The sequence below is a fragment of the Capricornis sumatraensis genome, chromosome 19, assembly GCF_032405125.1.
Source record: "Capricornis sumatraensis isolate serow.1 chromosome 19, serow.2, whole genome shotgun sequence".
Lineage (NCBI taxonomy): Eukaryota > Metazoa > Chordata > Mammalia > Artiodactyla > Bovidae > Capricornis > Capricornis sumatraensis.
This window is the reverse complement of record NC_091087.1, coordinates 76,470,501-76,485,000: the sequence shown is the minus strand read 5'-3', so window position 1 is coordinate 76,485,000 and position 14,500 is coordinate 76,470,501. Positions and strand designations below refer to the sequence as shown.

Genomic DNA, 14,500 nt, shown 5'->3' with positions numbered 1-14,500 from the left:
CCTTGAAGCTGGCGGGCAGCCTGGGCCAGGCCTGCTGGCCTGGCAGTGGGCGCTGACAGCAGGGAGGCAGGGGTTTCGGGGACCCTCGGGGGTGGGATTCAGAGCCTGGGGTCGGCCCCATGGGGGCGGGGTTTAGAAGGGTGGACAGTGGCGTCCTCTTTGCTGCCTGTCTTCTCTGGTGGGGGTGAGGTGTTAGGAGGCGGCTGCTGGGGTGGGGGAGCTCTGGGCAGGGGCAGCCATGGAGGTGAGGGAGTCCTGGGCAGGGCGGGCGTTGGGAGGGGCGCTGCCTATGCCTGGCGGTCGTCTCGGGGTGGGGGAGGGCAGAGGGTGGTCCTGGGCTGCTCAGTGATACCAGTGTGTCACTCACCGCATCCTTTGCCTGGGGCACAGGGCCAGACGGTGGGGGCAGCGTGCACTGCTGAGGCTGCCTCAGGCTAGCCCTGGGCCTCAGTTTCGCCATCTGTGAAGTGGGGCCACTTTTCCTGGCCCTTCACTGCGGGCTTCCTTGGTGGCTCAGCTGGTGAAGAATCCACGTGCAATGTGGGCGGCCTGGGTTCGATCCCTGGGTTGGGAAGATCTCCTGAAGAAGGGAAAGGCTACTCATTCTAGTATTCTGGCCTGGAGATGTCCATGGACTGTCTAGTCCACGGGGTCACAGTCGGACATGATTGAGCGACGTTCCCTTTCACTGTGAGCTTGCCGTGTCCCACAGGCAGCTCTAGTGCTTGGGCCACCCAGGTCGCCCCTGTGGCCTGGTGACGGGCATCGACCCTCCCAGCAGGCTTGGAGGACCCTGGGCTCCCACACGACCCCCTCTGGCCCCAGCCCACCTGGGGACCTCAGGCTGAGGCCACTCAGCTGCCCGCCCTCTGCCCGCTTCCCCGTGCGGGTCACTGTCTCCTCTGCAGCCTGACCTAGTCTGCTGGCCAGCGGGCTGCAGGAGCTGGGAGTCCAGGCCCCTGAGCCTGGAGGGGGGCAGCGTCCCCGCTCCAGGGGGGTCATCTCGGGGTCTGGTCCGGCTGGGGAGGGAGGAGGAGCCTGACCCACCCTCCCCACATCCACAGCGCTCCTTCACCCTCATCGTGGAGGCCTGGGACTGGGACAACGACACCACCCCGGATGGTGAGTCAGCCCCTGAGGGTCCCTGGGGGGCTGCCTGCAGGCCCACCCTCCTCACGGGGATACGCATAGCCAGGCTCCTGGGCCTCTGCCTGCTGGGGCAGAAGGCACACGGTGGGCAGGGCCTCTGCCCTGCAGGCCTCTGTGCGGTCGCCTCTCGCCCTGGCCGCCAGGATGCTCTGCTGCCCTCGCTTCGCCTGTGTTCTGACGGGGGGCTGGGTCTTCCCCGAGCGCCCGCACCTTGGCCGTCCCTGGCGTTCCCGTGACCTCCTGCTGATACCCAGACCCAAGGCTGGTCTTTTAGGGCCCAGCCGTGGCTCAGTGGGGTGGGTCACCGCTGAGAGCTCTCTCTGGCTGTGTGGCCCCTGTCTGCCTTGGTGACGGGCTCGGTGGGCCTCCCTGGAGGCCTAGCTGCCGGCTGGCCTGCCTTGCACAGAGTCCGCGGGGCCTGTGGTGGTGGGCAGAGGCTCTCTGCCGACAGGTAGGGAGCAGCCAGTACCCACAGCCCAGGGCCTGTGGGCAGGGGAGGAGTTGCTATGAGGTCAGCGGGCCAGGGTCAGCTCGTGGAGGCTGCGTGGCCCCTGTGAGGACACCGGCTCTTCTCCGAGGTGGGTTGCTTAGCCTGCTGCGTGGAGGGTGGGTTGCAGGGCCAGGGTGGAGACAGGTGGGGAGCTTTGTGTCGCAGTCGGGGTGCTGGGACCAGGGGCGGCCTGTGGGATGGGCAGGGTTCTGCTCTCTCCGAAGGTCGAGGCCCAGGGCCTGCTGACCGGGTGGCCGCGGGGCAGAGAGGCCATTGTGGGGACGGGCTGGAGCGCGGTTTGGACGCGCTGCGTCTGGGCAGCGTCAGGTGGGCAGCTGGATGCTGGGTTAGACCGAGCTGGGTCCCAGCAGTGGAGATGCTGTGGAAAAGCAGAGGGGCGGGCAGAGAGCAGCGGTCAGTGGGGCTGGGTGGGCGTGGGCCCGGGCTGCCCGGTGCGGCAGGTTCCCCAGAGGAGAGCGAGGCCCTTGGGAGGAGCTTGGCTGTTCCTGCGGCTGCGGGGTGAGGGTCCTCAGCCTTTTATTGCCCCGTCTCCTAAACCAGTACACGTGTGCTGGGAGACCCCGTGGCCGTGGTTGCCAGCTCTGGCCACGCGGCAGCCTGGCTTGGAGGGAGGCCCAGCCCTCGGGTTGCCGGGTCTGTGGTCTCGGGCCCAGGCAGGCTTGTCTGGAGGCACGGCCGCAGTGACTGCTGCGGCTCCTGCGGGGACGGGGGCGGCCGTGGCTGCAGCAGTGAGAAGCGTGCAGAGCCCGGGGCGGGGCGGGGCCGTGAGGGGCAGGACAGGCTGGCTGCAGGGTGCAGGCGGGAGGCCCCCCGTTCCTGTGCTTCCTGCGGGGCCGGCCGAGGCCCCGCTGTCCCGGCTCTGGCCAGCTGGCTCCTCGGGCCCTGTGCCTCTGGGGGGCGGCGGCCACGCCGGCTGACTGCCGCTCCCCCTCCAAGAGGAGCTGCTGATCGATCGGGTGTCGCACGCGGGCATGATCAACCCCGAGGACCGCTGGAAGAGCCTGCACTTCAGCGGCCACGTGGCGCACCTGGAGCTGAAGATCCGCGTGCGCTGCGACGAGAACTACTACAGCGCCGCCTGCAACAAGTTCTGCCGGCCGCGCAACGACTTCTTCGGCCACTACACCTGCGACCAGTATGGCAACAAGGCCTGCATGGACGGCTGGATGGGCAAGGAGTGCAAGGAGGGTGAGCGGGGCGGGGCGCGGGGCTGCAGGAGCGCTGGGGGCCCCCACGGAGGCCGCGGGAGGGCCGGGGGGGTGCATCATGGGGGATGCGTGGTGCCCCGCGGAGGGTGGGGGCCCGGGAGGGCCACGTGTGGGTGTCGTGGGCGCGGGGGGCTGCCCCCAGAGCCTGTGTCACGGCCGCGGGGCCGTGTGTGGCCGCTGCAGGGGCCTCTTCGCTCTCTCCGTTCGCAGCTGTGTGTAAACAAGGATGCAACCTGCTCCACGGGGGGTGCTCCGTGCCCGGGGAGTGCAGGTGGGTGCCCGGCGCCAGCTCCTCTTTGCCTCCTGAGTGTGTGCACACTCGCTTCCACACAGCGTCGGCTGCACGTGGGCAACGTGAGTGGGACGGGCCCTGCTCGTGTGCCGCTCACTGTTGGTGCAGGCCGCACGTGCCCTGGGAGCCTGAGTGTGTCCCAGGGTGTGGGCCAGCGTCGGTGGGCAGGGCCGCTTTGCATACCGCACCTCGGGTGGGCTGGTCTGGGCCGAGAGCCACCCCGGGGCAGGAGTGCACGGCCCAGGCAGAGCAGGATGGTGCTCACGGGCGGGGGACGGGAGAGGCCTGGGGGCCTGGGGGCAGCCAGGGGGCCCCGCAGGGATGGGCCAGGGGGCAGAGGCTGCTGTCCAGTGCAGGTGGCGGTGTGGGGGCCACCCCCGCGGGCGTCCTGGGGTAGGAGAGTGGGGCTCGAGCGCCCCGAGCCTTCGATGCCCTGAGCCACTGACATGGCGAGGCCCTAGGCGCAGTGGGTGGGAGAGAGCAGCTGCTGCCGTGGGAGTGCTGCCCACCCTGCCCGGGTGTGTGGGAGGAGGCCCGGCTAGAGATGCACGTGGGCCCTGTGAGTACAGGCGGGGCAGAGGGAGCCGGTCCGGGCTCCTGCTGCTGCAGGTGGACAGCAAGGAGCTGGCAGGGGCAGCAGGTCCCGGACAGGTCGGCAGGGGTTCAGAGGGAACCAGAGAGCCAGGGGTCTGGGCAGCGGACCTTGGTTGAGGGGGCAGTGGAGTCGCCGCTGGCTTGCGTGGGGTCAGGGGGTGGGCAGGGAGGAGCGGGGGCCAGGAGGCTCTCTACAGGCGGGAGCCAGGTGGGTGCCAGGTGCTTGCCGATGGCCTAGGAGCTGGGCCCCGGGGACCAGGCGGACGCCCTCGGGGGTGAAGCCCTTCGGGGGGGCTGCCAGTTGACAGGGGAGCAGGGGGTGAGAGAAGCCTCTTCTCCACTTTGGGTCTGACTCATCAGGATCCCCTCTGCTGCGTTTTTCCGATAAGGATGCTGGGCAGGGAAGTTTGGTAGCTGCCCCACTGACTGGCTGGGAGGGCAGTGTTTGGGAGCCAGGATGGGGGCACCCTCTGCTCGTCCTGCGGTGCCTGTGGCCTGGGAAGGGGTAAGTGGAGCGAATCCTCCAGTCCTGGGCAGGGAAGCGGGCAGGTTGCCTGGGGACCCGGCATCGGGGGTGGTGTGTCTAGCCTCCACCCACTCCATCTGTCAGGTTTGAGCTGAGTGGCAGTCTCAGAGCAGCGGGGCTGAGAGGTGCCCAGGGGCCTAGCCCACGGTGGGCTCCCGTCTTGAGGGGCAGGCGCCCCAGGAGCACCCTCCATGTGGGAGACGGGATGCAGGGCTGCTGTCTGCCTGGGCCAGGCCTCTCCTGCAGCCCTGCCCTCTGACCCGGGCGTGAGCCCCAGAGTCCAGCAGACCCGTCCCTGCTGGGTTGTGAGCACGGCAGGGCTGGGGCCCGGCCCAGCCCTAGGCACCAAGCTCTTGGGGGCGAGCCGTTGGCCCCGGGTGGCCAGTGACTGGGGCAGGCAGGGGGGAGGCTGGCGCTCCACTGCCCACGTGGGCCCTGCGGGAAGGCGGTGGGGGGCACAGGGCTCCCCGGACACGGCCCTAGGTGAGCCCCGCTCGCCTCCCTCTGGCCCCGTGGGTGAGGCCCAGCTGCTGCTGGTGGCCCTGGGCTCAGGTTTCAGGCCAACCCCCACCGGATGCCGCGGAGATGGCCGTGCCTTCCTGCCGCCTCCTCCCCGAGCTGCTGGAGCCACAGGCCAGGAAAGCCGGGGCTGTGGGGGCCTGGAGAGTTGGCCCCACCCAGGGCTGAGAGCACGCCCAGGGGACCCCTCTCACCTGGAGGGGGCCCCAGGTGGGTGTGTGGGGCCCAGGCTGGCACCCCCACCCCACGGTGCGTCTAGCCAGTCGAGCCCCTCTCAGCAGCCTCGGTGCCCTGGCCTGAACCACCAGCATCCCTTCTGGGTGCCGGGGGGTCGAGGGCAGCCCAGGAAGGGCCGTGCCTCTTCCCTTTAACAAAAATAAGTCCGCGTGACGGGTGGTGGTGAGGGCGTCACCCCATCCTACAGGACCCTTGAGTGCTGGGGGGGTTCCCCTTGGGGGTCCCGTCCAGGTGGGCCCCGGGGCACTGAGCACAGGGCGCTGGCCCCTCTCCTTGGGGCTCTGGGCTCTCAAGGGGGTGGTGCTGATGGCTGGGGCATCCCTCTGCACCGCCTCCTGAAGGACTTCCCGGAGAGGATGCTGGCCCACAGCACGGGCAGGGCTGACTCCTGGGGTCACGGCCCGAGAGCCCGAGGTCTCTCGAGGCCAGGGAGCAGGTGATTCCTCCCGGGTCAGGAAGTGCCCTGGACCTGGCCTCTCACAGGGCTGGCCTGGGACAGCCCACGGGCCTCAGCGTCCCCGTCTGTGAGACGCGCCCCTGCTGGGGCCTCGTGGAGAGAGTGACCGCCTCTGAGTCACAGGCGAGGTCGCAGGCTGTGCCCAGGGTTCTTGGCAGCAGGAGGCCTGTGCCCGCTGGCCTGCCGGCCCTGGAAGCACCTGGCCCTCTCATTCCCGGGGTCCCAGCAGAGCCTTCCTTGCCTGGCGCCTTCTCTGGGGGCCCCGCTCCGGCTGTGTCCCAAAATAGCTCCAGGAGGAGTGACTGGACAGCTGCGGCCGGCCTTGCGCAGCCAGCGGCCGGGACTGCCCGTGACGTGCGGGCGGGGCCGCCCCGCTTCAAAGGCTGTGGCCGCTGGCCCCAGGGGCCCACGTGGCGCTGCGCCGTGTCCCCACGCCACCCTGGGCGTGGTCCCCGCGCGCAGGGCCTGCGGTCACACGCGGGGCCTCCCGGCCCTCTGCCTCCCCAAGGTGCAGCTACGGCTGGCAGGGCAGGTTCTGTGACGAGTGCGTCCCGTACCCCGGCTGTGTGCACGGCAGCTGCGTGGAACCCTGGCAGTGCACCTGTGAGACCAACTGGGGCGGCCTGCTGTGCAACAAAGGTGCGCCAGCGGGGCCTGCCGCGCGGGGGGGCGCGAGGGCTGCGGCCTGTGCCCTGAGCGCCCTGTCCGCCCCTAGACCTGAACTACTGCGGCAGCCACCGCCCCTGCACCAACGGGGGCACGTGCATCAACGCGGAGCCTGACCAGTACCGCTGCGCCTGCCCTGACGGCTACTCGGGCAAGAACTGTGAGCGGGGTACGTCGCGGCGGCCACGGCTGGACCCACTCCTCTGGCCGGAGTGCAGCGGGGGCCGGAGCGGGGAGCCCATGTAGAAGGTGGGGCCTGGCCGCCACACCCACCTCTGTTCCCCACGCAGCCGAGCACGCCTGCGCCTCCAACCCGTGTGCCAATGGGGGCTCCTGCCACGAGGCACCCTCGGGCTTCGAGTGCCACTGCCCATCGGGCTGGAGCGGGCCCACCTGTGCGCTGGGTGAGAGCCCGCTCCAGGGCTTCTGGGGGCCCCAGACTGCATTCCGGGGCTCTGGAGGGTGGGAGCGAGGCGGCCTATCCCTGTGGGGCTGGGGTTGGGGAGGCGCGAGGGGAAGACCCCGGGTGCTCACACTCCTTCCTGAGGGCCAGCTGCCCCCCCTCCACCCTGCGATCACCCCTGCTCCTCCCCCTGGACTCTCCGCAGACATCGACGAGTGTGCCTCCAACCCGTGTGCGGCGGGGGGCACGTGCGTGGACCAGGTGGACGGCTTTGAGTGCGTGTGCCCGGAGCAGTGGGTGGGGGCCACCTGCCAGCTGGGTAAGGGTCCTGTGGCCGGGGCGTGTGTGCGTGGCTGTGCGCTGTGCTTGTGGCGGCTGCTGTGTGCGCTGCTGGGGCTGCGGGCCCATCGCCCCCTTGTCTCGTTCACAGACGCCAATGAGTGTGAAGGGAAGCCGTGCCTTAATGCTTTTTCTTGCAAAAACCTGATTGGTGGCTATTACTGTGATTGCCTCCCGGGCTGGAAGGGCGCCAACTGCCACATCAGTCAGTATGGGTGGGCGGGCCGCAGGGGGCAGGGCTGGGGGACGGGGAGGGCCCGCTGTGACCTGCGCCTCTGCCCGCAGACGCCAACGACTGCCGGGGCCAGTGTCAGCACGGTGGCACCTGCAAGGTGAGGGCTGCACACTTGGGGGGCGGCAGGCGTGGGGCTGCAGGTGCCTGAGGGCGGCTGCGGAAGGCTCACGCCACGCCCTGCCCTCCCCCAGGACCTGGTGAACGGCTACCAGTGCGTGTGTCCTCGGGGCTTTGGGGGCCGGCACTGCGAGCACCAGCTGGACGAGTGTGCCAGCAGCCCCTGCCACGGCGGCCTCTGCGAGGACCTGGTCGACGGCTTCCGCTGTCACTGCCCTCAGGGCTTCTCAGGGCCGCTCTGCGAGGTGAGGCCCACGCGTGCTGCCTGCCCCTCGGTCCCAGCAGCTGCCACGGGTGGCCCGTCGAGTGGCCAGCAGGGGCCACGGTGGGGGTTGGCCCTGCAGTGTGTCCCAGGCTCAATACTAGACGGAGACCCTGGCCCCAGTCCTGGCTGGGCAGGTCTGGGGGAGAGGCGCAGAGTCCTGGCTGGGCAGGACCAGCCCTTCCTGGTGGGGTGGCCCAGAGGCCTGGCAGGTCCGCTGGCTACCCTGTGCCTTGGCTAATTCTCACTGTGGATGCAGGGTGGGGGCCTTGATGGGGTGGAATCTGCGGGCCCCTGAAAGAGGGGCCGCGGGTGGGCTGGGGCTGTCACACTCGGGCCTGACAAGGAGAGGCTCACGCTTCCACCCCCGCTGACCTGCTTTGTCTTTACCCGGGAGAGGAGTGAGCTGCGGGGTGTGAGCACCAGATCCTGTCTCCTGCCCTGGAGCCTGGGGTGGTTCTTCAGGACTCACAGCTGGGGCTCACGGCAGCGTTGGAGGCTGGAGGGGTGGCCGGGAGCAGGCCTTCCTGCCGGTGGGAGGGGCGAAGGCCGGATGCTGCCCTGGGAGGCTCGGAAGAGGGCCGCCCCGGGGCGGGGCGGGGCGGGGGGCGGGGCGGGGGGCGGGGCCTGGCCCACCCAGGTGTTTCCGTCCAGCCAGGGGTCCGGACGGCTGAGCTGGGCCGTCCTCCAGACTCCGGCTGCAGAGGCCTGGCTGTCTAGTCTGAGTGGGGCCTGGGTCACAGGGACCGTTCGTAGGGGCTGCGCGTGGGGACATGAGCCCCGGCCCGTCGTCTGGTGCCAGCCGCACCCTCACGGCTGCCCGCAACCCACAGGTGGACATCGACTTCTGCGAGCCAAGCCCCTGCCAGAACGGGGCCCGGTGCTACAACCTGGAGGGGGACTACTACTGCGCCTGCCCGGACGACATGGGCGGCAAGAATTGCTCCGAACCCCGGGCGCCCTGTCCTGGCGGGGCCTGCAAGGGTGGGTGCGGTGGGTGGGGCCTGTAGAGATGAGTGCCTTGTGGGCGGGGCCTGCAGGGGTGGGTGCAGTGGGTGGGGCTTTCTGGGTGATGGGTTGTGGGCGGGGCCTGCAGAGGTGAATGCATTGTGGGTGGGGCCTGCAGGGGTGGGTGCGGTGGGCGGGGCCTGCAGGCATGTATGCAGCAGGGGCGGGGCCTAGAGGGATGAGTGCAGTGTGGGCTGGGCTTGAAGGAGTGGGGTTGCGGCGAGGGGTGGCCGTGTCCTGCAGAGGTAAGACTGACCCCTTTTGTCTCTGTGGCAGTGGTCGATGGCTGCGGGTTCGAGGCAGGGACCAGGGTGGCTGGAATGGGCCCCTCTGGCGTGTGCGGCCCCCACGGACACTGCATCAGCCAGCCCGGGGGCAACTTCTCCTGTGTCTGCGACAGCGGCTTCACGGGCACCTACTGCCACGAGAGTGAGTGGCCGTGGCCCAGGGCCGGGAGGGGGCTGGGCCGCCCGGGGCCCCAGCTCATGCTCGCCTTCCGCAGACATTGACGACTGCCTGGGCCAGCCGTGCCGCAACGGGGGCACCTGCATCGACGAGGTGGACGCCTTCCGCTGCTTCTGCCCCAGCGGCTGGGAGGGCGAGCTCTGTGACACCAGTGAGTGGGCCACGCTGCCCCGCCCTCGGCTGTAGGGCCTGTGCCTCCCGGGGCGGAGCGTGCCACGCCCTGCGCCCGTGCCGCACCACGCTGCAACGCCCCCCACGCTGCACCCCGCCCCACGCCCGCCTGGCTCAACGTGTTGAGCTGCTGACCGGGATGCGGCACGTAGGGGTTGGGCAGAGGGGTACACATGCTCCCTCCCCGCCCCTCTGTCGCTCCCTGGCCCACCCCGGTGCCGCCTCCTCCGGGCAGCCCTCCCTGAACGCCGGGGACCCCCCGCTGACCGGCGTCCTCGCCTCCAGATCCCAACGACTGCCTCCCCGATCCCTGCCACAGCCGCGGTCGCTGCTTCGACCTGGTCAACGACTTCTACTGCGTGTGCGACGACGGCTGGAAGGGCAAGACCTGCCACTCGCGTGAGTGCCCCCCACGCCCTGCCACTCTGGGGGCTGCACTGCGTGCTGGGGCGCCGCCCGCCGCTCCGGGCACCCTCTGAGTGGCCCTGTGCCCGCAGGGGAGTTCCAGTGTGACGCCTACACCTGCAGCAACGGCGGCACGTGCTACGACAGCGGGGACGCCTTCCGCTGTGCCTGCCCCCCAGGCTGGAAGGGCAGCACCTGCGCTGTCGGTGAGGAGGCCCCGTCTGGGTCGAGGCCTGGGGTGGGTACCCCGGGCCTGCCTGGCTCCGCTGAGAGCCCTTCCTTCTGTTTCTGCTCTCCTCCTCTGGCTCCTTTGCAGCCAAGAACAGCAGCTGCCTCCCTAACCCCTGCGTGAACGGGGGTACCTGTGTGGGCAGTGGGGACTCCTTCTCCTGCATCTGCCGGGATGGCTGGGAGGGCCGCACCTGCACCCACAGTGAGCTCCGGGGGCGGGGAGCACCAGGGGGCGGCTGTGGTCGTGGGTTGGTGTGGGCCCACCCTGTCCCCTGCTTCCTGGTCCTGCCCCCCCAACTCTGCCCCATCGCCCCACTCCTTGCGCTTGGCCACGGAAGCCTGGTTGAACCCCTCTGACTCCCCCGAGCTTCCCCCCTCCGGTGCTGGCCCTTACTCGTCTGCCCCCAGCCACTGTCCTGTTCACACAGCCTACCTTCTGCGCAGGCCTCCAGGACAGGCTGTCCTCCCAGAGCCGCCCTGGCCCCACAGGCTCCAGCCTGGGTGTGGTGGGCTGGTATAGACAGCACGGTGTCCACCTGCCCTCCCCGTGCACCTGGGGCGCCCCCAACCTGGCTCGGAGGGTACCCGGGTGGGGAGTGCCGGGCTCACCATCCTCTCTCTCCTCAAATGCAGATACCAACGACTGCAACCCCCTGCCCTGGTGAGTGGTGGCGGTGGGCTGGCCTGCCCTGGGCCCCCCTGACCCCCAGTGGTGGGCCAGCTGACGGGCTGGCCTGCCTCGGGCCCCCTGACCCTTGCCGCCTTCTCTGCAGCTACAACGGTGGCGTCTGCGTGGACGGCATCAACTGGTTCCGCTGCGAGTGTGCACCTGGCTTTGCGGGTCCCGACTGCCGCATCAGTGAGGGGCTGGGGTCCCCACCCCGGGTGCGCGGGGTTGCGCGGTCCCCGTTTCGGGAGCTCTTAGGGTTGTTTGTGTCTACGGACCTCAGGGTGCAGTGTGGTCACAGCCGCCTCCCCCCTCAGTCTGAGCCTCGGTTCTGCTGTTTGCTTCCTGCCAGCAGTGGCTGGGGGGCACCCTGCCGGGGGCAGACCCAGGTTGGGTTGGCCGTTGGCTCCCAGAGGCAGATGGTGACAGTGCCGATGGTCTCAGGCCCAGCTCAGCGGCCCCACGGGGCCCCCTGAGGCCCAGGCTGGCTGGGGCTGCTCTTCCCATGCGGGCCCTGCTGCCTGAGCTACCGCCTCGCTGACGCTGCGCCCGGTCCCTCTCCCGCAGACATCGATGAGTGCCAGTCCTCACCCTGTGCCTACGGGGCCACGTGCGTGGACGAAATCAATGGCTACCGCTGCAGCTGCCCACCCGGCCGATCCGGCCTGCGGTGCCAGGAGGGTAGGTGGGGGACGCCACCGGCAAGGCCACGCCCAGGCTGGTGGGTCCGGGGGAGCCTGCCCTCCATGGTGCCCCACCTCTCCTGCCCACAGTGATCGTGTTTGGGAGGTCCTGCTGGTCGCAGGGCGTGCCCTTCCCTCACGGGAGCTCGTGGGTGGAGGACTGCAACAGCTGCCGCTGCCTGGACGGCCACCGGGACTGCAGCAAGGTGTGGGGTCTGTCCGCCAGCCCTGCGCGCCCCCACCGCCCTGCCGGGTCTGATGCCTCTGTGCCCCAGGCCTGCGGTCCCCGTCATTCACCCCTGACCCTGTTGCCCACCCCAGGAGGACGCGGGGGGAGGGCGACAGGCGAGCCTGCCCCGGAAGACGTGGGCCGCCCTGCTCTGCTGGGCTCCTTTGCCGTGGGGTCCCTGGGAGGCAGGGGGCGCTCTACCCACAGACTCGTGACCAGTGGTGTGTTTCTCCCCACGTGATGCCATCCGGGTCTGTCTGCGGGTCCCGTCCGTGTGCCCCCAGGTGTGGTGCGGCCAGAAGCCCTGCCTGCTGGCTGGCCGGCCGGATGCCCTGGGCACCCAGTGCCCTCCAGGGCAGCAGTGCCTGGAGAAGGCCCCGGGCCAGTGCTTGCAGCCACCCTGCGCAGCTTGGGGGGCGTGTAGTGCGGAGGAGGCTGTGCTGCCCAGCACCCCATGCCAGCCGCGCTCCGGCCACCTGGACAACAACTGTGCCCGCCTCACCCTGCGCTTCAACCGCGATCAGGTGCCCCAGGTGAGCCGCCCACCCCCTGGACGCCACTGGCGAGCAGAGCCCTGACTGCTGGCCTCCTTCCTGTGGCCACTCAGACAGCTCGAGACCCCTGCTGGCTGCCCAGCCTCATGCCTGCGTGTGGTCGGATGAGATGGAGTGTTGGGCTTGGGGGCAGCCGAGAGGGGCCGGCCCGGGCTGAGATGCCCAGTTGTTCCCGGGGCCTGGCTGCAGGTGGCCTTCCCGGGAGGCCGGGGCCAGCCCGCATCTCCATGGGCATTCTCACCCCGCCCTCGTCTCTGCCCGTAAGGCCCTCTGCTCTCAGTACCGGCCCTGGCCATGGAGGCCCGTCTGGGCTCTGGGTGGGGCTGAGGGCCGCCGTGGGCAGCTGGGGCCCTTGCTCCCCCAGACAGGCTGTTGGGGCGTCCCGCTGCACGCTGCGGGGTGGACCCCCTTGGGGCCGCGGTTGCTGCCCGATGTTTACGTGCCGCCCGCCCGGCAGGGTACCACCGTGGGCGCCGTCTGCTCTGGCATCCGTGCTCTGCCGGCTACAAGGGCCGCAGCCCGGGACCGCCTGCTCGTCTTGCTCTGCGACCGGCCGCCCTCAGAGGCCAGCGCGGTGGAGGTGGCCTTGGTGAGTGTGGCCGGCAGGCGGCCACCTCTGTTCCGCACCCGCCCCCCTCTCCCCGCCCCGGGTCCCACTGTGAACATGCTCCTAGATGGGGTGTGAGTCGGCACCTCGGAGGTCGGGCGAGGCTGTGTCTCGGGACACGCAGGGAGGGAAGGGGGATGGGCAGGGTGGTTTCTCTGGGTGCTGGTGTTGGCATGGGAGGGGCTGCCTGGTGGAGGTGAGTTGGGCCAGCATCAGGGCAGCGGCGGGTTTGTGGCCCCCTCAGGACTCTGGGCGTGGCTGGCTGGGGCTGGGACCCACCTGAAGGGCCGAGGTGCAGCGGGGTCTGTGGGAGTGCAGACCAGGCCACGGCCACCTCCCCACAGCCTGCCCAGTGTAGGGCACCCCCAGCCTCTGCCAGAGGCCTCCTCCAGTGAGCCGGCCCCTGATGCTGCTCCAAGATGGCTGTGCTGTGGGCTCACGGGGTCTCCGCCCCTCCTCCCCAATGCCCAGACAGGCCAGCCGGGGCGGGAGTGTCACACTCCCTGGGGCTGCACGCAGGGCTGGGCCGCTGTCCCAGCTGCTGCCGCAGTGGAGGGGGTCACAGGCCCCCCACTGCCCAGCTGAGTGCGCAGGCGGCCCCTCAGCACTGTTCTCTGCCGCAGTCCTTCAGCCCAGCCCGAGACTTGCCGGACAGCAGCCTGATCCAGAGCGCGGCGCACGCCATCGTGACCGCCATCACGCAGCGGGGGAACAGCTCGCTGCTGCTGGCCGTCACCGAGGTCAAGGTGGAGACGGTCGTTGTGGGCAGGTCCTCCACAGGTGAGCGGGAGGGGCACGCCGCTTGGGCCCAGGGAGAGCGGGTGGGTTCCTTTGGGCTCGGAGGGCAGGGCTGTGGCCTCTGCCTGCCCAGGGGACGCGGCAGCTCCTCTGTACCTGCCAGCAAAGGTTTCCCAGCCCACCCCACCTCCCAGCCCCGATCCTGGGGCCCTGCCCATCCCCACGAGCTGAAGGACCGGGCGTCTGGCCCTCTGACGTCTGGGTGCCCCCGCCCCAGGGCTGCTGGTGACAGTGCTGTGCGGCGTGTTCAGCGTGCTGTGTCTGGCGTGCGTGGTCGTCTGCGTGTGGTGGACGCGCAAGCGCAGGAAAGAGCGAGAGAGGAGCCGGCTGCCGCGGGAGGAGGGCCCCAACAACCAGTGGGCCCCGCTCAACCCCATCCGCAACCCCATCGAGCGGCCGGGCGGCCCCGGCGGCCCCAAGGACACACTGTTCCCCTGCAAGAACTTCACACCGCCCCCGCGCAGGGTGGGCGAGGCGCTGCCCGGGCCAGCGGGCGGCGGGGAGGACGAGGAGGACGAGGAGCCGGGCCGTGGGGAGGACGAGTCCCCCGAGGCCGAGAAGTTCCTTGCACACAAGTTCACCAAAGACCCCGGCCGTTCGCCCGGGCGGCCGGCCCGCTGGGCCTCAGGCCCCAAGGTGGACAACCGCACGCTTGGGGGCGCCAGCGCTGCCCGCCACGCCAGCCGGGAGTAGGCGCCAGGCTGCCCTCGGGGCCACAGGAGGCCGAGGCCACGCGCATAGTTTATTTTGTGTAAAAAAGAAAAAACACCAAAAGCAAAAAAACAAATGTTTATTTTCTACGTTTCTGTAGCCTTGTATAAATTATTCGGTAACTGTCAGGCGGAAAACAACGGCGAATTCTTGGAGAGTTGCTATTTTTGTAACGTTCCCGTGTGCCGCACACGCGTGTGTGGCAGGAGGCAGCAAGGGGGCGTGTCCTCCCCAGATCCTTGGACGTGGCGCGCTGTTTGCAGAATCTTCCTTTATTCCTCAGCTGGGTTCGCCGTGGCTCCAGGCCAAAGAGCCGGTGGGACCCACAGCGTCCGGCGTGGCCCGCGGCTGCCGGGGGCTCCTGTGGTGGCAGTGGGGCTGGGGGTCGCCAGTGGGGCCCGTGGTGGTCGGCATAGCCAGAGGCCGCAGGCAGACCCAGCCCTCTGGCCCGCCGTC

The 14,500-nt window shown here is 69.9% G+C and overlaps 1 protein-coding gene across 2 annotated transcripts in view; it reads left to right on the top strand.

Moving 5' to 3' along the window:
* JAG2 (jagged canonical Notch ligand 2) overlaps window positions 1–14,085 on the top strand; it is a 21,444-nt gene extending 7,359 nt beyond the window's left edge. The window contains exons 3-26 of one of the 2 annotated variants that reach the window (XM_068991074.1): window positions 1,065–1,122; window positions 2,597–2,848; window positions 3,079–3,139; window positions 6,002–6,132; window positions 6,209–6,328; window positions 6,450–6,563; window positions 6,768–6,881; window positions 6,993–7,106; window positions 7,187–7,233; window positions 7,328–7,498; window positions 8,349–8,499; window positions 8,800–8,952; window positions 9,026–9,139; window positions 9,445–9,558; window positions 9,657–9,770; window positions 9,881–9,997; window positions 10,429–10,456; window positions 10,569–10,654; window positions 11,030–11,143; window positions 11,236–11,351; window positions 11,659–11,907; window positions 12,386–12,517; window positions 13,159–13,315; window positions 13,551–14,085. In XM_068991074.1, the coding sequence (XP_068847175.1) occupies window positions 1,065–1,122; window positions 2,597–2,848; window positions 3,079–3,139; window positions 6,002–6,132; window positions 6,209–6,328; window positions 6,450–6,563; window positions 6,768–6,881; window positions 6,993–7,106; window positions 7,187–7,233; window positions 7,328–7,498; window positions 8,349–8,499; window positions 8,800–8,952; window positions 9,026–9,139; window positions 9,445–9,558; window positions 9,657–9,770; window positions 9,881–9,997; window positions 10,429–10,456; window positions 10,569–10,654; window positions 11,030–11,143; window positions 11,236–11,351; window positions 11,659–11,907; window positions 12,386–12,517; window positions 13,159–13,315; window positions 13,551–14,026 (3,303 nt within the window). In that variant the 3' untranslated portion in view covers window positions 14,027–14,085. The remainder of the gene's footprint in view (window positions 1–1,064; window positions 1,123–2,596; window positions 2,849–3,078; window positions 3,140–6,001; window positions 6,133–6,208; window positions 6,329–6,449; window positions 6,564–6,767; window positions 6,882–6,992; window positions 7,107–7,186; window positions 7,234–7,327; window positions 7,499–8,348; window positions 8,500–8,799; window positions 8,953–9,025; window positions 9,140–9,444; window positions 9,559–9,656; window positions 9,771–9,880; window positions 9,998–10,428; window positions 10,457–10,568; window positions 10,655–11,029; window positions 11,144–11,235; window positions 11,352–11,658; window positions 11,908–12,385; window positions 12,518–13,158; window positions 13,316–13,550) is intronic. The other variant, XM_068991075.1, reaches the window with a different exon arrangement.
* The last annotated feature ends 415 nt before the right edge of the window (window positions 14,086–14,500 follow it).